The sequence below is a fragment of the Equus asinus genome, chromosome 15, assembly GCF_041296235.1.
Source record: "Equus asinus isolate D_3611 breed Donkey chromosome 15, EquAss-T2T_v2, whole genome shotgun sequence".
Taxonomy (NCBI): domain Eukaryota; kingdom Metazoa; phylum Chordata; class Mammalia; order Perissodactyla; family Equidae; genus Equus; species Equus asinus.
The window spans coordinates 11,303,632-11,322,677 of NC_091804.1; the positions used below are offsets into that span (position 1 = coordinate 11,303,632).

Sequence of the window (19,046 nt, forward strand, 5' to 3'; positions counted from 1 at the left end):
AGCCAAGCAGGTGGGTGATGGGAAAAATAAAAACTTGCTCCATTTTAGATTCATATTCTCAAACCTCAGATGAATACTCAGCACTGTTCCAGAATCAACTGCCTTTTCCTCACAATCTCGCCTTCTCCTGTATCCAAGAGGGCTATTTCACATCTTCTCTCTTCAAATCTCCTACTCTTCTCCATTGTCCTCACTGCATATTTCACTGAAGGAACAGGAGTCATCCATCGGATGGTACCTCTTATGTTCCCACAACTATATCCACACTGCCATCTGCATAGCTCACCTTCTTCCTCTTCCCAACTACGACATGGAACAATCATCTCTGCTTCCATCAAAGGCCCTTTCCCACACTTAGGCTCTTGTCTTCTTGAGGAATTTACTCTTCAGTCCTCCTCTCTCAATCTGGGATCATCAATTTCTCCCTTTCTACTGGCTCAGTCTTATCAACCTGGAATGAGTAGCATGGTTTTGGGCAAGTCCTTTCATTTCTCTGGGCTTGGGATTCCTCATCTATGAAATGAAAAGTTGGGGCTCAGTTTTCCAAGATTCTTTCCAACAACAAAATTCTAAGATTTGGTGAGTGTCTACAACCTGCCTTTTAAGCAGAGCACCTCATGATGCTCGCAGGGTAGTGGAGAGGTTAGAAGCCTGCTTCAACCCAGTGTGAAGGGTAGTGACCATGCCTACAGCCATGGGCAGTGACTCCTGTGTACATGAGCACCTGTCATGCACCTGTGTATCCTGATGACACAAAAGGCACTCCACTTAGATCGTCGGGACCAAGACAAAGAACCTCCCAGGGGCACTGCCATAGCAAATCTCCTGCAGCATCTACCTTTCCTTGCATCTCAAAGGGGAGCCTGCAGACAGTCCCCTGATTTTGCTCCAGGCTGAACACTTGAGATTTTGTGGGTGCTGAGTTTTCCTATTAAAGGGAGTCCATGTAGCCTGCAGACAGCTCCTGCCATCCAGGCAGGCTCCATCTCACTGGCAGGTTTCCAACCTGCCTCTATTTACATCACATCCTATGTGGCAGGAAAAACTCCAGCCAAAGGAACAACGGACACATACAGGGACCCTCAAAGTAAAGTAAATTGAGTTAATGGTTCGAGCAATCTTGGACAATCATTCAGAGACCCAGAGAAAAGAAGTAGCCTCCTTAATTAGAGGGTAGCTCTTGGAAGCTATGATTCTGTCTCTTTGTTTTCCTCTCTGTTCACATCCCTGTCCTTCATTCACATTAGGAAGCTGCTCTTCTTGGCCCCATGGTACACAATTCTTCCATTATCTGGGGCCACATCATTCTGTAGTTGAGTTTGTTGGGTCTGTCAGGCCCACTTCCCTTCTCTTCTTCTCTCCTTTCCCCATTTATGAGCAAATTTAAAGCCAAGAACAGTGATGTTCATTTTTGGGTTATCCCAGAGCTTAGCATTGGTCCTAGGCCTTGGAGAATAAGCAGTGAAAGAACCATGTGGGGCACGAAACTGAATTGGACTGAGCTTCAGAGTACTGAAGCCAGCGGGGTGAACTTGGAACAGAAAAGCTGTCTGCCACAGGTACCTTCTGAAGAGCCCAACTCATTGTTTCCACCTGCTTCTCGACATATAGAGTCATTCTCCTTGGGATTCCACCGCCTCTCCAAATATTTCTAGTTTCTTCCAGTCCATGCTTATTCTCATTTATAGGTGAGATTGATCTCATTTCATAGGTGTTTTCTGAACTGAGTGTTTTGCCTCCATCAAAATCTCAGCAGGACAATCACAGTCGTTTCACGTGGGAGGTGTGTCTTCCTGAACGTGTCAGTGAAGACAGCAGAAAGGACAGGATCTATTCAGTAGTCAGCCTTTTCCCAGCAAAGTGTGGAGTGCGGAACCTTTTTGAGAGTAATGGATTAAACAGAAGTGGAAGCTACAAGCCAGGATGGCTTGGCCATTCCTGAAAATGTTTTATCCCCTGTGGGCTGATTCACTGCTGTAATAAGTGACTGCATATTGAAAGGATCATTCTGGATTGTTCGGTTTTGAGCAGGCTGTTAATTTTGATTGCAGATGCCTCCTCCTCCACCACCTGGGTCAGACTCCCAGTTAAACCCAAGATGTCCTTTATGTTATAAGTAATTTTACTTGTATACTGCAGAACTGTTTTCCCTCTTAGAAAAGTAATAAGTTTCTTCATTTTCTGATACTCATAAAAACGACTCTGTTCTTTCCTCACCCAGTTCTAGTATCTATAAATGCTAATAACTCCCTGAGATTTCCAGGGCTGTGTGAAGGAATGCTGTGGATTCCATGTGGATATTGGGGAAATGCATATAAATGATCCAGGAGCTTAGTTTGGCCTCTGTCCTCAATAAATGATTACTCCACAAAGGGCAACTCCAAATGAGTTAATGAGTAATGCGATATGAACTTTGCTATTTTGCCTGACTTCAGTGAAGTGGCTCTCTGGTTGGAAGTAGATTGCCTCTCATTAATGACTTTCCCAAGATCTTGCAGGGCCTAGGGAAAGGATTGGAACATGAAAATATAACTCAGTTAGTCCAAAAAAGTCAGCCTGTTGAATAGAAGGCTCTCAGAGCACTGGCTAGACTTTTAGGAGTGTTTGGGACATGTAACCACCGTGATGGAATGCTCATCTCACAGCGCTCTCAAAGGTATTCTTTTTTTCAAAATTTTAAGTTATTGCTTCTCTTTATTGTACACGATGTCCTATAAAGAAGATATATGTCCACAATTGAGCTTTGAAAGAGGACCATGGGGCCAGTTCCATTTAAAGGGAATGAAGTCAAGCAGTAAATTTGCTGGTCACTCTTTTCATATGGACTGTATCTTAGCCAGCAGTTGGTCTTTGATGTCGTAACAATAGCACTGGGCCACGGAGGCACAGGAGGATCCCCGTAACACTGAAAGTGGTCCATATGCATTAAAACCGGGAGACCAGTCTGCAGGGTAGCACACATCAGGGAGCACAGAGAGGGGGCTCCGGGTCTGGGGGTTGCCTTTCCCAGTGAAAAACGGCCATTTCTTCTTCACTATCTACCCTGCTTCCTGCATTCTTCACTGTATTTTTAATTGAAGTATGATATACATACGGAAAAATGCACATATATAACTATACAGCTCAGCGGGATTTCGCAAACTGAACATACCTGTGTAACCAACACTCAGATCAAGATACAGAACGTTACTAGAGCCACAGATGGTCCCTTTGAATTCCCTTCTAGTTACTTCCTTGACAAGGGTAACCAGCGTCCTCTCTTCCAACAGCATAGATTAGTTTTTCCTGGTTATGAACTTTACATAAACAGAATTATCTGGCATGTACTCATTTGTGCCTGGCTTCTTTCACTCAACATTACATATGTAAAGTTGTACATGTTGTGTATAGTTGTCGCTTGCTCATTCCCAGCGTGGACACTTACCATTATTATTATCCATTCTATTGTTGATGTGCATTTCTGCCATTTCCAGTTTGGGGTTATTTTTTTTTCCTCTTCTCCTGAAAGCCCCCCAGTACATAGTTGTATATTCTAGTTGTAGGTCCTTCTGGCTCTGCTATGTGGGATGCCACCTCAGCATGGCTTGATGCTTGGTGCTAGGTCCATGCCCAGGATCTGAATTGGTGAAACCCCGGGCCACCAAAGCCAAGAGTGTGAACTTAACCACTTGGCCACAGGCCCTGCCCCTTGGAGCTATTTTAAATAGTGCTGCTATCAGCATTCTTTTTCAGGTCTTTGAGTGCATTAATAACACATTTCTGTTGGGTATAAACCCAGGGTGGGATTGCTGAGTCAGAGAGTATGTATATATTCTGTTTTAGTAGTTACTTTGGAAAAATGATTTTTCAAAGTGTTTATATCAGTTCACATTTCCAATAGGTGTTCTACATTCTCATCAACACTTGGTATCTTCAGTTTTTTTAAAAAAAATTTTATTTTGCCAGTCTGGTGGGATAATACAGTGATTTCACGTTTTTAGTGTTCACATAGTTATTTTAAAAGTTATTTTTTCCTTTCCATTTTAGTTGTGTAGCCAGTGTTTTAGTCAGTGCTCAGTTCTGTGACAATCACCAAATTAATAGGCTATTAAGACAGTTGAAATGAGACTGGTCCTTACTCATCATCTGGGGTGCGAAGGAAGAAGAGAGAGGGCACTGTAGAGCATACCTGAAGTTGAGTCACAGCCTATCAAAAACGATACAGAAGATAAAATTCACTGGGGATGCAACGCAGTCAGGGACTTAGGAAGTATAACAGAAAAAGATCTGGAACCAGAGTGGCCCACAAGCTGATTAGATATTACCAATGTAATGCCATAACTAAAAAAAAGGAAATATGATGCCACTCTCAACTATGGGAAACATCTTCAAAACTCTGATCACTTGTTCCTAGGAAGATGACCTTGAGGAGATGGACTGTGTGACACACTGAGGAAAGGGAAAATCTGATTAGTCACAAAGAAGAGATTCTTCTGGCCAGCAACAATAATTAAAAAGCAGGATATACAACTCACAGAGCTTGCAGAACTCCTGTCTCCAACCATGTCCTGTGTCTCTTGTTACGACTGGGAAAGGAAGGTAGGAAAGGGTGCCCCTCTGTCAGGGAAAGCGGCTGCAGGCTTAAATTGTTAAAGCTCTGTGAGTGATGAATAACATATTTGCAGGCACAGCTCCATCTCTACCATGGAGCACATGATATTTAAGCAGAGAAACTGCACAACGGAGACCATTCAGAAGGAAGACGGGAAGAGATTGACGTGAACGTCTTGACTCAGAAACAATCTTTGGTGGGTGGAATCCTGTGCCGGCAGAGCAATCCAGGGCTTTTTACAGCACTCACTTCTCAGAGGCAGGTGCCTTTGGGCCTCACCCTTCTCCTCGGCCCAACTCTGGCCCAGAGTCAGGCTGAGCAACTCCACAACAAACTCCTAGGTGATGGCTGGGTCCCATTGGAAATGTGCAGCATATCCATCTGGTATCTGCTTCCCGGGACATGGCTGCATGGCGGGCGGGGTAGGCAGGAGACTGTTTAAGCAGGAGGCCAGCTGCTTCCCCAGTCTCTTCTCTTGAGCTCCCGCTGCTCTTTCCTTTCCTTCTTCCACATGCGAGAAGCAGCCAAGAACAGCCTTTTCAGAAGCATGAGGCAGAATTGTGTGTCAGCCACATGGAGCCAGCCTGCACTGCATCAGTTCTGTGAAGTTTCCCTCCACATGAGGGACTCAGAACACACAGATGCCAAACGCTGATTTCCTGACATTGCTCTGCCTCAGTTTCTTCAACTGCAAAATGGAGATAATCCCCATTGGACTGTTATGAGAATTAAAGGAGTAAATACATATAAAGTCCCTACAGCAGTGCCTGGCTCAGAATAAATGCCCGATGATAGCTTTGGTATCAGCATCATCATCCTCATCAGTTTCGAAAATTAAGTTCAAAAAATAGTAGAATTATCCCACTGGGATGTCTATTCTTAGCTAAGGAAAATAAAATGCAGAGAGTTGAAGCAACTCGCCCAAGGTCACACAGCTGTGTAATACCAACACCCACGAGTTAAACCATTCCTATGCACCAAGGACAGTCCTTACAGAACACAACCTTCCTGTGATGTAGCTATTACTATCCCACTTTACTCAACAGGACACAGAGGCACAGAGAAGTGTGAGACTGCTGTCTAAGGGCACACACGAAAGTGAGAAGCAGAAGTGGAATTGACACAAATCCAAAGCCCATGCCTTTGGGCCCTCTGTTGGGTCTTGGGACTTTTTGCTGACAGGATGCCAACAGCTGTGATCCAAGCTGTGATCCAAGTGTGCTTGTGCATCTGGGCTTGTCTTTGTCTTTCTGCACTTTTTTATCCCCATGAGATAAATGTGTGGCAGGTAGCCTGCTGGTTGCAGAAGAATGGGAAATGCACGGAAGAAACCCAGACCTAATCCACAGCTTGGAGCCAAGCCAGTCTAGATCTGCTGATCCCACAGCTGACCAGAGCATGAGAATACATGCTTACTGTTGCAGGCCACTGACTTTTGGGGTAGTTTGTTGTGCAGCCTAACTGGTCAGTCACTGAATAATACCTGACCTGTACTGAGGGCTTTCTGGAACTTGCAACTTGCAAGAAAAGCATGCATCTAGATCAGTGCTTCTCAAATTGTAATGTGCATATGATTAACCTGGGCCCCTTGGTAAAATGCAGATCCTGACTCAGTAGTTCTGAGTGGGACCTGAGATTCTTATTTTCTACCAAGCTCCCAGGAAATGCTATGCTGCTGCTCCACAGACCACACTCTGGGTGCCCGGGCTAAGAAGTCCTCTCGAGCTTCTCATCTGTATCTCTGGGCCACGACTGCACCTGGTGAATATCAGGGCAGTGGATGGGCCACCTCGTGTGTAAGGGGAGGATCGTCTTTCTCTCCAATGAGAATCCTGTGTGGGTTTCTAATAATCCGCCCTCTCCTAATGTCCGGCATGGCCAGGAGGTCAGCCCATGTTAAAGTTTCCTCAGCCCATTTCCTGGGCTAAGGATTAGAAACATCTAACGAGATCTGCCCTTTCTTATTTTTGCCCTTTTACTTCCTGGAATTGGAAGGTTCCCAGGAATAAACCTGGCTTCCAATTCATTTTGGGCTTATAACCAATGCCAGATTTCCAAGTCACAATGTAGTTGAGTCCCCAGGCAGGAGATACAAAATCTATTTCTGGTTTTCTTAATTTCCAGTCAGGCAGGGCATGGGGACAAGAAGATGAAGGGAGCACTGGACAGCAGCTTACAGATGAAGCTGAGTCATCTATTGGTACACTTTTCCAACCCTGTTTTCTTGTCCAACATCTAACTTCCTTCTACCACCACCGTGACCACCACCATCATCACCACCATCACCTGGAGAATTGAGCACCATGAAACTTTTGTACTTTGGGGATCCTGAAAAGATAGGAGAATTCTTTCCACGGAGACAGCATCTTCTGTCCTCCCTTGGGTTTTTCACAATATATTGTAGATCACACACCTATGTTTTAACTGTAGGAAAATATCATCCTGGGACTCAGTTTCCAAATTCTTTTAAGTTTTCCAAAGGCATCCTTGGGATTGTTGCAGATCCTAAACATATTACGTGAATGCCTTAAAAATATTGCCACAATTTCCTAATAAGCTAAACATACACTTACCATACAACCCAGCCACTCTGCTTCTAAGTAGTTAGAGAAGAGAAACGAAAGCATATGTTCATGCAAAGACTTATACCCAAATGTTCATAGCATCTTTATTTTAATAGGCCCAAATTGGAAACAACCTAAATGTCCTTCAATGGGTAAAGGAATAAGCATGTTGTATATTCATACAATGGAATACTAACTGGCAGTAAAAAGGAATAAACTCTTTACATACAAAACAACATGGATTAATCAAAATCATTATGGTGAACAAAGAAGCCATAGAGTATAATACTGTACATTCTGTATGATTCCACTTATATAAAAGTCTAGGGAATGTAAAAACTAATCTACAGTGACAGAAGGCAGAGTAATGGTGACCCGGGGATTGCTAGAATGAGAGAGGAATCACAAAGGAGCACGAGGAAACTTTTGGAGATGGTGGATTTATTCATCATCTTTGATGGTGGTGATGGTTCCACAGGTGCCAAAACTTGTCTGTGTAGTTCACTGTATGTCAGTTACACCTCAATAAAGCTATATTTAAAAAAATAATAACACAACTGCCACTTTCCCCCTCATTCTCTCTGCATCGGTATCTCCGAGGTATGGCTGGGAGCCAAGCCATGTTTCTTATTTGTTTCATTGGCATTGGCATGAACATTCTATCTGGATGCCTGTGGGAGTAAGTTAATACCTGGGCAGGTTATGACTTCATTCGCAGCTTCCCTGCATCCTCCATATAGATTCTGGCCACTCCTCATTATTTTTAACAACAGAGATGTGGTGTCCAGCAGTTAGTGGCCTATTGCATTCAAAGTCTACTCGCCTTTTCCAGGTCCCTGCTGTTGAACATCTGGGGACTTGGGTGTCCCAAAGTGTGAGCCTGGCAGCCCAGGGCCCCAAACTTGAAGAGAGAACTTTCCTATTCCATCGCCCCTGCAGCACTGTCCCTTCCAGGGGTATAAGGCAGTTTCTCTCTTACAGAGGTACATCAGCCACAAACAGTGCTCTGTGCAAGATGACTTGGTTTAGTAAAATGTGCATGGGTCAGGCCAACAGGAAGAAAGTGTAGCTAACCTGCTGTTTTTACTTCTACTCAGTTTACAGAAACAACTTTCCAGTGACATATGCTGGTCTGTGCTTGGGGAGCTGAGGCGAAGCTATATTTATGGAGGCTCTTGGCCTCTGCCTTTTTCAGGCATTGGATGACAATTCCACACACCTTTGAGGACTTCCTATTGTCACTCATCCTCCCACCTAAAACAGCAAACAAGTATGGGATCAGGGTCACTGGAGAAAAATGACCGGTTACCTCTCTAAAAACCAGGAATTTGCCTAGGCTTAACTTTTCCCATTCCTACCATTTTGGAATCCTCCTCTTCCCAGCTGCTCTGGGAGAGCATGGCATAGCTTGACTCTGTTGCTGTCCACTGCAGCACCCATTTCTGAGGCTAACAGACTTCATCTTTGTTAAGACAGTAAGAAGCGGCAGGTGCCTCAGGGAAACGCTGCCTTGTACCTTTCCTACACCGTCGCTACCTAGAGAAGTGGTCGCTATCCCCTTGACTAACGTTTGAGTAGTGCTTTGTTTAGTTTGAGTTCTCCCAGAAGCAAATCCAGAGACAAAGAGCAAGCAGTATACATGGGACATGACCCTAGGAAACTCTGGTCATGGAAGGAGAAAGAAGGCAGAGAAGGGAATGAGCCATAGGTTATGCTAACAAGTCAGAGACCACAGTGGGCAACAAGTGCTTAGTCCCAAGAGGAATGCTTGGCACAAGCATGGTGGATTTATTAGCCTGGCATCCCACTAACCTCTGGATTGAGGTGCCACAGAAAGAAACAAATTAACCTTTGTGTCTTTTATGTTCATGGCTTCTTATGAAGTTCATATGGAAGGGAAGTATAGATACAGACAAGGTTTAAATAAAATGCCAAATGAGATTTTTTTTCAATAACACACTCCATTCCGGTTTCTTAAAACTCATTATGTATAGTCCTGGGCATCAAACTGACACCGCTATCCCATCCCTAAATAATCTTCTGTCTTTTGGGAGATGAATATGGACAGAGGGACACACTTAGCTGTCACTGAAGAAATAGGCTTCATTGCCATCCATTTCTTTATAAATCATAAAATCCTGAGCCAAGGATTACAGAAGAAAGATGTTTTCAGAAGATGAGAGAGAAACAAGAGAACCACAGAAACCATTCAAACATTGTAAAATAAGACCAATGAAGACAAGTTAAAGAAACTGAGATAACCGAATCTGGAGAAGACAGGGGAACTACTAAATAATAATCTTCAAGGCCTGCATGAGATGTTTCTTGAAAGAAGGCAGTCACCTACTCATGAATATTGGGAAGAAAAAAGCAAATATGAAATTAAAACACAGCATAAAAGACTTAAAGGATACACCAGAGGAAGGATGTTCTTACATTAAAGGTTGTTTAAAAAATACTCGTGGGGCCGGCCCAGTGGTGTAGTGGTTAAGTTCACGTGCTCTACTTTGGCAGCCTGGGGTTCGCAGGTTCGATCCTGGGTGTGGACCTACACACCACCCATCAAGCCATGCTGTGGTGGTGCCCCATGTACAAAATAGAGGACGATTGGCACAGATGTTAGCTCAGGGCCAATCTTCCTCACCAAAAACAAACAAACAAACAAACAAACAAACAAACAGTATGACATATAGAAGATCGTGTGTGTTTCTTTCCCTTGGGGGCTTTAAAACAAAAAATAGATTTTTCTTTACTGAATGGATATTTCTCATGACTTTTCAGGGTGTTCCCCAGCCACAAAGATCAATGCCTTTTAGAACACGGCTGGAAGGGAATGAATGAAGGGGTTGAACAAATAATAGAACTTTATTCTGGCTTGTATACAGGAAAATAAAATTAAGAAACAAAATGCTAGTGTTTTGGTTCAAAGTGATGAAGTGAGCATTGCTGTTTACTTCTTTTCCCTCTCAAAATTCTACTGGAAAGGCAGACGAAATATAAAAATAAGTCCACAACAGAAGTGGAAAGCTGAGAGGGGGTCACCTACAGAAGAGGGAATGATTTCTGATAGATATGAAATAAACAGTAACCCACTGAAAGGGAGACACTACGGAGCTGAGACAGTAAAAGAAAACTCCCTAATGCAGTGAATTTCCCTAGAGGCATTCCCATAATAATACCGAGAACAGAGGCTGTGTCCATTTCACTGCTAGTTATTTACTCACAAGAAATGAAAATATATGTCTACAGAAAGCCTTGTATAAGAATGTTAACATGGTCTTATTCATAATACCCAAAGCATTGGAAATGACCCAAATGTCCATCAATGGGAGAATGGATAAACAAATTGTGGTATGGTCATACAATGGAATACCACTCAGCAATAGTAAAAGAGAAATCTACTGATATACACTCCAACATAAACGAATCTCAAAAATATTATGTTGAACAAAAGAAGCCCCACACACACAAAATGCATACAGTATGATTCCATGTATATGAAGATGTAGAACAGGCAAACTAATCTATGATGATAAAAGTCAGACATTGGTTGCCTCTGCGAGGAATGAACCCCTGCAAAGGTGTGCTAGAAGACCTTCTGGATGATGAGGATTTTCTATACCTAATTTTGATGATAGCTACATGGGTATATACAATTGTCAAAAGTGGAACTGAACCCTTAAGATCCATTCACTTTATTGTATGTAAATTTGTTATCATCTTAAAAAAATCTTTAAAGAATGAAAAGAGAGGGAGAAGATGAAGGAGGAAGAGGAGGTGGAGGAGAGGGGAGGAAGAGAAGAGAAGAGGCTACAGAAGTTGGGGAAAAAGGGTGAGTACAGGAAACTTATTACAGAGTGAAGGACCTAATATAGGGGTTTCAAAAGCTGGAAGATTGAACCAAGACATAAAACCTGTTGGAAAAACACAAATAGATAAAAATAGAGAAAAAATTAAGATACATGGAAGATAGATCTTGAAATACCAATATTAGTTCCAAACTCTAATAGGAGTTCCAGAAGGAGAGTACAGTGATATTAAAAATAAGCAAAGAAATTATTTAAAAAATTTTGTCAAGCTGAAGACAAACTTTGGGCTTCAGATTAAAAATGTCCACCAAGGGCTGAACAGAACTAAAGCCCTAAATCTAAACACAACCTGACCAAACTTCTGAACATTATGAATAAAGAGAAAAATCCTAAAAGCTTCTAGGTTTTAAAAAATCACCTACAAAGCAATAGCATCAGACTTTTCACTGAAACATGAAATGCTGTAAGAAAATTAGATTATGTCTTCAAAATTCTGAGGGGGGACAAGATAGAACACAGTCAATAAAGCACCTAGAATGTATTCAGTATTTTAATCCTTACAGCATTAGGAAATAGGTATTGTATGTCTATTTTAAAGATAAGGAAATTTAGAGATAAAGAGGCTAACTTTCTTCTCAAAGGTCAAACAAATAATAAGTTGGAGGCTGAGACACCAAACAAAAAAAAATGGAAATTTGAAGTACCAAATAAAATGGGAAAAATGTTTTCAAATCTATTAGTAATAATAATAAATATAAATGAATTAAATTAATTGATGTCTTGCACGGAAAAAGAAAATTTAGCTATTGGTTATTAATAAGAGAGACACAAATCAAAAAAGGCAGAGAAAGTCTGAAAATAAAGGTTGGAAAATGACACCCAACAAATGCCAAAAGAAAAAAAATGATAAAGAAGGAGTAGCAACATTACTATCAAGCAACAAAAAATATTCAAGGCAAAAGTCAATAAAAAGATAAGACATTTCACCCTGATAGGACTATAACCCGCCTAAAGGACATTTTACGTCCAATACTATGGATTCTAAATAAGTAATAGTAAATAAGTAAAGCAGAAGGAGAAATAGACCAGTCCCCCACATTTGGGTAAGAATGCAGTTAAGTTCGTGGTGATCATTTCATAATATATATCAATATCATCACTATGATGTATACCTAAAACAAACAGGATACCATATGTCAATTATACTTCAAAAAAAAGTTCTTCGAGTAATCAGCAGATAAGTAGACAATAACTAAATCAAGACGAGGAATTTTCATAATACAATTAACAACCTTGATCTGATAGGTCTCATAAAGAGATGTAAGCCTTCATATATCATAAAGAATATGCAGTCATGAAATATTTGCAAAATATGCTTGTATATGTACAAACTTTATGCTGATAAAGTTGAAATCCAGTTAAAATGTATGATTTTCTGGGAAAACATAAATTATCAAAATTGACTAAAGAAAAGTAATAGTTTCTGAACAGACTATTGATCATGGAATAATGCAGAATATTAATCAGAGATCTCAACCAAAGAGGTACCAAGCCCAAGAGGACTTTAGGAGTGAATCCCAATAATCTCATAGGAAACAGATAACTCTTATTAAAGTACTAAAACGAAAACTGAAAAGTTTTACAACCCATGCCATGAAACTATAATGATAGCACTACTGAAATGGATATTGCTAGCTCTCATGCACACACCAAGAAAGCTGTAAGCATGTATTGCTAAGCATAGCTTTCCCAATGAACTAACGAACTGAAGAATATAACAGAAAATAAAATCCTGTCCACAATAGCAATCAAACCTAGAAATTAGCTTGTAAAAAGAAATGTGAAAAAAAAGATGAAGAAAACTATAAAACTATAAACTATAAAACTATAAAAGAAATAGATATCTATCTATAGATAGAAACTATCAAGAAATAGATACCTCTACCATGTCCTGAATAGGAGGATTAAAAATCATAAAATTTTTAATTCTTCCCAACTTAACCAAAACATATATAAAGCAATTCCCATTAAAAATCTCAATCAATTTTTAAACAAAATAATTATAAAGTCTATTTGAAAGAAGACACTTTATAAGAATTTCTAAGAAAATTTTTTTAAAATGAAAGGAAAGACATTTAAACATACTACATATGTTTAAATATACTTATAAATATGTTTAAATAAACATAAACATACTATTAAAACACACTACAAAGCTACATTAAATGAAACTGTGGTGTTTGTGCATGAATAGACAAATGAAGGTCAAGAAACAGACTTACGTATATGGGAAAACTTTAATATGTGATAAAAGTGGTATTTTGTATCAATGACTATAGAGTGGAATATTTAAGAAATATAATAGGACATGTGACTATTCACTTGGACAAAAACCAAAGTTTTATCTTTATCTTAAACTTTAAACCCACAAATAACTTCAAGGTAGATTGCAGTTCCAAAAAACAACAAATAACCTACAAAACTTTCAGAACAAAGATGTTGATGATCTTTATTTAAGGAAAACTTTCTTAAGTAAGGCAAGCAAACCAAAAGTCATAAAGGGAAAGGATTAAGAGTGGATTACAATTAAAATGGAAAGTTTCTGCATGGCCAAAAGCAGCATAAACGATGTTAAAAGATGAGTGCAAGGTTGGTCCAAACATTTACAAAGTATATGAAACAAAAGCTCAACATGGTAGATATTTTGCAACGATTGCCACAATAATTCCTTCCATCATGGTACACATGCTCCTTTTCGATGGTGCTTTGTTGTTCTCCCATCAAGAGGAGTCTATTTCCTGTCCCCTAGACTCTGAACAGACTCAGTGATTTGTTTGGCCAATAGAATGCAGCTGAAGTGACATTGTGCAAGCTGGTCAAGAGGTCTTGCAACTTCTGCTGCTCTGAGTCCACCATGTAAAAACATGCAGGCTAGCCTCCTTGAGGATGAAAGACTATACGGAAAGAAAGCCTAGGTGACAGCCAGCACCAACTATCAGCCATATGAGTGAGGTCATCTTGGACCCTCTAGCCCACATCGAGTCAACAGAAGGCTGTAGCCACATGAGTAATCCTAGGTGAGATCAGCAGAAGAACCACCCAGCTGAGCCCAGAGCAAGTTGCTGACACACAAACTCATGAGCAAATAAAATGGTTGTTTTAAGCCACTAAGTTTTGGAGTGGTTTGTTATGCAGCAATAGCTAAGTGGAACAGTTATTCATAATTTATAAAGAATTCCAGGGATAAGAGCAAATGGCCTGTCTGGAAAATGGGCAGGCAAGTCACAAAACAAGAAACATAATGGCTGTTGACTTCAGTCAGAGCTAGAGGAGACTTGTTGATGGACTGGACCAAGAAATTGGGCTCTACATTCAGCCTGCCTGGGTCTGAATCCTGGCCCTGCCCCATCACAGCTGTGTGGCCTTGGGAAAGCTACTCAGAACTCTTCAGGCCTCAATTTCCTCATCTGTGAAACAGGTATATAAATGCTACCTATCCCATGGGGGTCATTGTAAGGAACCTTACTTGTACTAAGTACAAATAAATGTTGCTTTTGCTTCTACTGGTACAAATAGCTCAGATGAACTCTTGAATCTGAAGCAGTGAGTACAAGAAGCTAAGCTCTTTTATTGAAGGCAAGTAGAGGGATAAAATGGGGAAAGTACTCATAAAGATGCTAGTTAGGAGATAGAGAACAAAAACATTTAATTACACATCAGAGTGTGGTTTGCTTTAATGTTATTGTAAAACTAATCAATCTGATGTTTTACAATACGTGCTTAATCTCACTGTCTAAATGAATTCTAGCTTTATAACTTAAAATCTGTAGAAATTTATGGTTCTGAATCTGGCTGAGATTTAGTAGAGAAGCACTCATTTGAATTTTAAGTAAAAGAGATACCACCATTATCATTATTGCCTGTGGAGTCTATATTTTGGGATATTCTGTCTTCCAGACTGCTTTTATTTTATATAGTTGTTCTCTTACTATTATCAATTAAAGACTATGAAAGAACTAATCTGAGTAGCTGATCAACAGGAGACAAACTTATTTCAGAGAGGAGATAAGATTTCATTCAAAAGTGAACAAGGTTGATGTTTCCGTGCATTTCTATGGAGGTGTTGCAGAAAATTGTACAATTTCTTATTAGATATTTTAAAATAAAGCATTGAAAACAGTACAAAGACTAAGATCATTATGTTCATGAGCCACATAACCAATAGAGATAGTGTGCCAAAGCATTTTACTGCCACCTCATAACAGCACATCTACAGGACAGGACAGTCACTTACAGACGCAAAAACATCTCCCCTAGTATGCTGAAACTACCAAAAAATCTTGTTAGATCATGTTTATATATGTGTGTGTGTGCGTGTGTGTGTGTAATGTATCAATGTGTGGGTATATATGCATATATGTGTTCATATTTGGCACAATAAGACTGTCAAGGTACGTTGGAAAATGTAAATTGTTAAAAGGCTTTCTCTCTCGTAGTCAGCATGATGACTTTACGAAGAACTTGGAATACAAACATTCCTCAAAGATTTTTACACTATGAAATAACAAAAACAAATTAAGCATCTTCGATGAGGGCAACCTTGGGCAAGTTCCCTAACCCCAGTTTTTTCATGTGAGACAGGGATAACGATCACACCAAATTCATGGGATTTTTCTGAGGATTTAAACAGTTAATATATGTAAAGTGCTAAGAACAGTGCCTGACACATAAAAAGCACTTGACAAATCTTAGCTATTATGGTTGTTATTCTTACTACCATTTTATTGGGTGTCCTTGAAATGTCAAAACCACTTGATCTTAAATAAAGGTGTATCTCTTTTTAAATGATCCCAAATATACTACAGTTTGGGTCAATTAACCTACCGTTGTGTATTTCTGACTTCAACCTCATATTTTAGAATGTTTTAAGCAGATATGACAACAAAAATAATGTAGTATAAGGATTGATTAACTTTCTGGTTGCAAAGAATGATTTTAGCAGCTTAAGATATCACAGCGCCTTCAAATTTAAATGGAGTTTAAGAGAAGTTAAAAATATCCAGTAAACAGAAAGAATATAGCGTCCATAGTTTTGTTTTCAAATACACCTGCTACTAGGGTTCACTGTAGGGACCTGAAAATGGCACACTAATAAATATCTCTTGCACACCTCCCCATTTGGCAGAACATACTCTCTCCATTTGAATTGTAATGCCTTTGGAGAGTCAAAGGGCCAAAGAAATAACTTTAGTCAGGAAGAATATAAAACTTTTATAATAACAAATTACAAAAGAGGGTAAAATTATGAACTAAACTGTTAAACTCATCATTCCACTTGGATGAAGTGCCTTGAGTGAATAGAATAACTAAACACTACTAACAGATAAGCTGAAGCTGGTGGATTAGCAGCTGCTAGGGACTCAAGATATTCCTGGGAGCATTTTCTTCTGCCCTCTTGGGGCAGTTCTTCAGTCAAAAGCCTTTCTGAGAATTTAATCCACTTCCCCTCTGCCGTTGCCACTTCCACCAGCTGCTTCTCTCATTACCTTGCTGTTCAGGCGGAAAAGGCCAACCCCAGGTTATTCTAATGATAGCAAACACCTCATAAAGAAATCTGCCAAATTTACTTTTCCATAGAACATCATTTTTACAGCTTTTCATGATTCCACGAGGAAAGAAAGCATCATATTTAAAATATGACTTCCAGAAATCTTGAAGATATTAAGAATTAGTCCTACAGTGTTAGACAGGTGGGTGTACCACAGTCTATAGAATGGTGGTGACTCAATTCCCCAAAGGAATCCCGTCAGTCTGTCACTGTACCTGTTTTCCCACAGAAGGAGACGAGGGGGCCCCACAAAGATAGGACATTTTCAGAAATGTCCCACATTTAAAAGAACTTGAGATTCTGGGGTGTATACTTTTCCATTGCTGGTTTGTATTTGTGTGCAAGGATCACCATGCTTTAGTCTAAACACCCTGGCAGAGAGAAAATGTTGTGTAATTAATCAAGAATCTGGGATGTGTGAACTAAGTTTCTTAACCTCTCTGCCTCAGTTTTTGTGTCTGTAAAGGGGGGATATTAACAGTATAGTACCTCATTAAATCAATTAAAGTCTGTAAAGCATTTAAAACAGTGGCACATAGTGAGCACTATGGAAGTATTTAAGTGAATTCTTCTCTCCTTAACAGTAGAGTTTTTCCTCTACAAATGACATAAAGATGTAAAAAATGTATTAGCAAGGGCAATGACTGTAAAGCCTTTTGGGAACAATGAATAACGCTTATCTCGACATTGCAGAGTGAAGAGTTTTAGAGGGGCTGGTTTGAAGAGAAGATTTCAGAAGCCAGAAATTTCCCGATGCTTCCTGGGAAAATCCCTGCTGACTTCTACCCATGCCCCGAGATGACAGCTGTCACACCTTCAAACCCAAAGAAACGCGCTTTCCAAGGCAGCGACAGGAAATCCCTACCGGGGCAATCCTTTATTCGGAAACCAGAATTCACCTTGTGTCTGACGCCCGCTACCCCCTCCCCAGCTGCGACCTACTCCCCTGTCTCATAGCTGAACAGATCATCAGAATCCCATTCCTAAGGCGACCTTCAACAGGGGCAGAACGCTAGGAAGAAGTCTTTGCTACACGTTTAAAAGCCCCGGGCAACTCCAGCCCAAAGTATGACAAGTGGCTTGACTCCGCGCCCTCTGCATGGCTGGGGAAGGACACGGGAGGCACAGGGACCGCGTGGGCGAAGAGAGGACGTCTGGCCATCCTCCTCGACAAATTATTTCCTGACCTTTGGCATTGCTCTCTGAAGGGGCAGGCTCACTCGGGTTCTTTTCTCAAACCTAGTTTGGGGATCTCATCCCATAGTCAGTCTCCTTCTGCTCCCCCCGCCCAGAACAACATTACTCAGCTTCTAAAGGGCAACCAAAGACTGGCAGCACCCCAGAGCAAACAGTTACACGCTCCACACTTCCTCCGCCCATCCCAAGCCTCGCACCCCCAGGCACCTGACCCGTGACAGACCTGGAGAAGGGGATCTGCCAGACCTTGAAGCCAGTCCCCAGGCGCATCCCCCTGCTCGGCCTCTGCCTGAGACAGGTTGCCCAGGCAAAACCGCTGCCAAAACAGTTGCTCTTTGGTGGGACGCGGGACCCGCCTCCTCGCATCCGTCAGTCGTTAGCTCAGCACCCCGCCACCCGCGTCCCCGCTGCCACGCGCGCCCCTCTCCGGCAGCGCACTCACCTGCAGCTCGGTCCGGCTGGCGTTGCCCGCGGCCGCGTCTGGCCTGTCCGCGGCTCCCGAACCGCGTAGCACGGTGATGTGCAGCGTGAGCAGCAGCAGCCCCAGCAGCAGCAGCAGCTCGGCCGCCAGGCGCACCATCCTCTTGAGACGCGCGGCTTTAGGACCTGGCGCGGCGGGCGGCGGCGGCGGTGGCGGTGGCGCCGGGGGAGGAGGAGTCGGAGCCCGGGAGCCCGGCAGCGCGGCTCCCGCCTCGGCCCCCGCCGGGGCCCCGCTCCCCGGGCCCGCAGGGCTGGCGCTGGGCGCGGCGGGGCGCGCCGGGCCGGGGGAGCAGGAGCCACCACCGCCGCCGCCGCCGCCGCCTCCGCACCACGGCGGAGCCACGGCGGGGCCGGGGGCGTCCAAGCCGGCTGCGGAGCAAACCCCGGCGCGCCCCGGCGTCGGCGGCGGCAGGGACTGGGGGCTGCCCGGGACCCGGGCCGGGCCAGGGACCACCCTGCGGGCAGGGGGCAGCGGGGGCGGCGGCGGGGCGGGCGCAGCCGAGCCCCCGAGTGCACATGGGCGCCCCAGATGTGGCCGCGGCGCCGCAGCTGGAGCGGGAGCGGCCGCCAGAGGAGCGCGGGGAGCAGGAGGAGGAGGAGAAGGAGGAGGAGGAGGAGGAGAAGGAGGAGGAGGGCTTCAGTGGCGGCCCGGAGTTACCTCCACGCTTGGCTCCCCCGCCCTTGCCGCCTGGAGCCACTCACCCGACGAGCCACCTCCCCTCCTCCCTGCGCTCCTTCGGGCCGCGGGCCTCGCCGCCCCGCCGCCGAGTCTTAGGGTGAGCCGGCTCCAGATGGGG

The 19,046-nt window shown here is 42.6% G+C and overlaps 1 protein-coding gene across 1 annotated transcript in view; it reads right to left on the reverse strand.

The window, feature by feature from the left end:
* ISM1 (isthmin 1) overlaps positions 1 to 18,385 on the reverse strand; it is a 75,345-nt gene extending 56,960 nt beyond the window's left edge. Inside the window, exon 1 of the mRNA XM_014865867.3 lies at positions 18,212 to 18,385. Within this exon, the coding sequence (XP_014721353.2) occupies positions 18,212 to 18,349 (138 nt within the window). The 5' untranslated portion in view covers positions 18,350 to 18,385. The remainder of the gene's footprint in view (positions 1 to 18,211) is intronic.
* Positions 18,386 to 19,046: the final 661 nt, after the last annotated feature.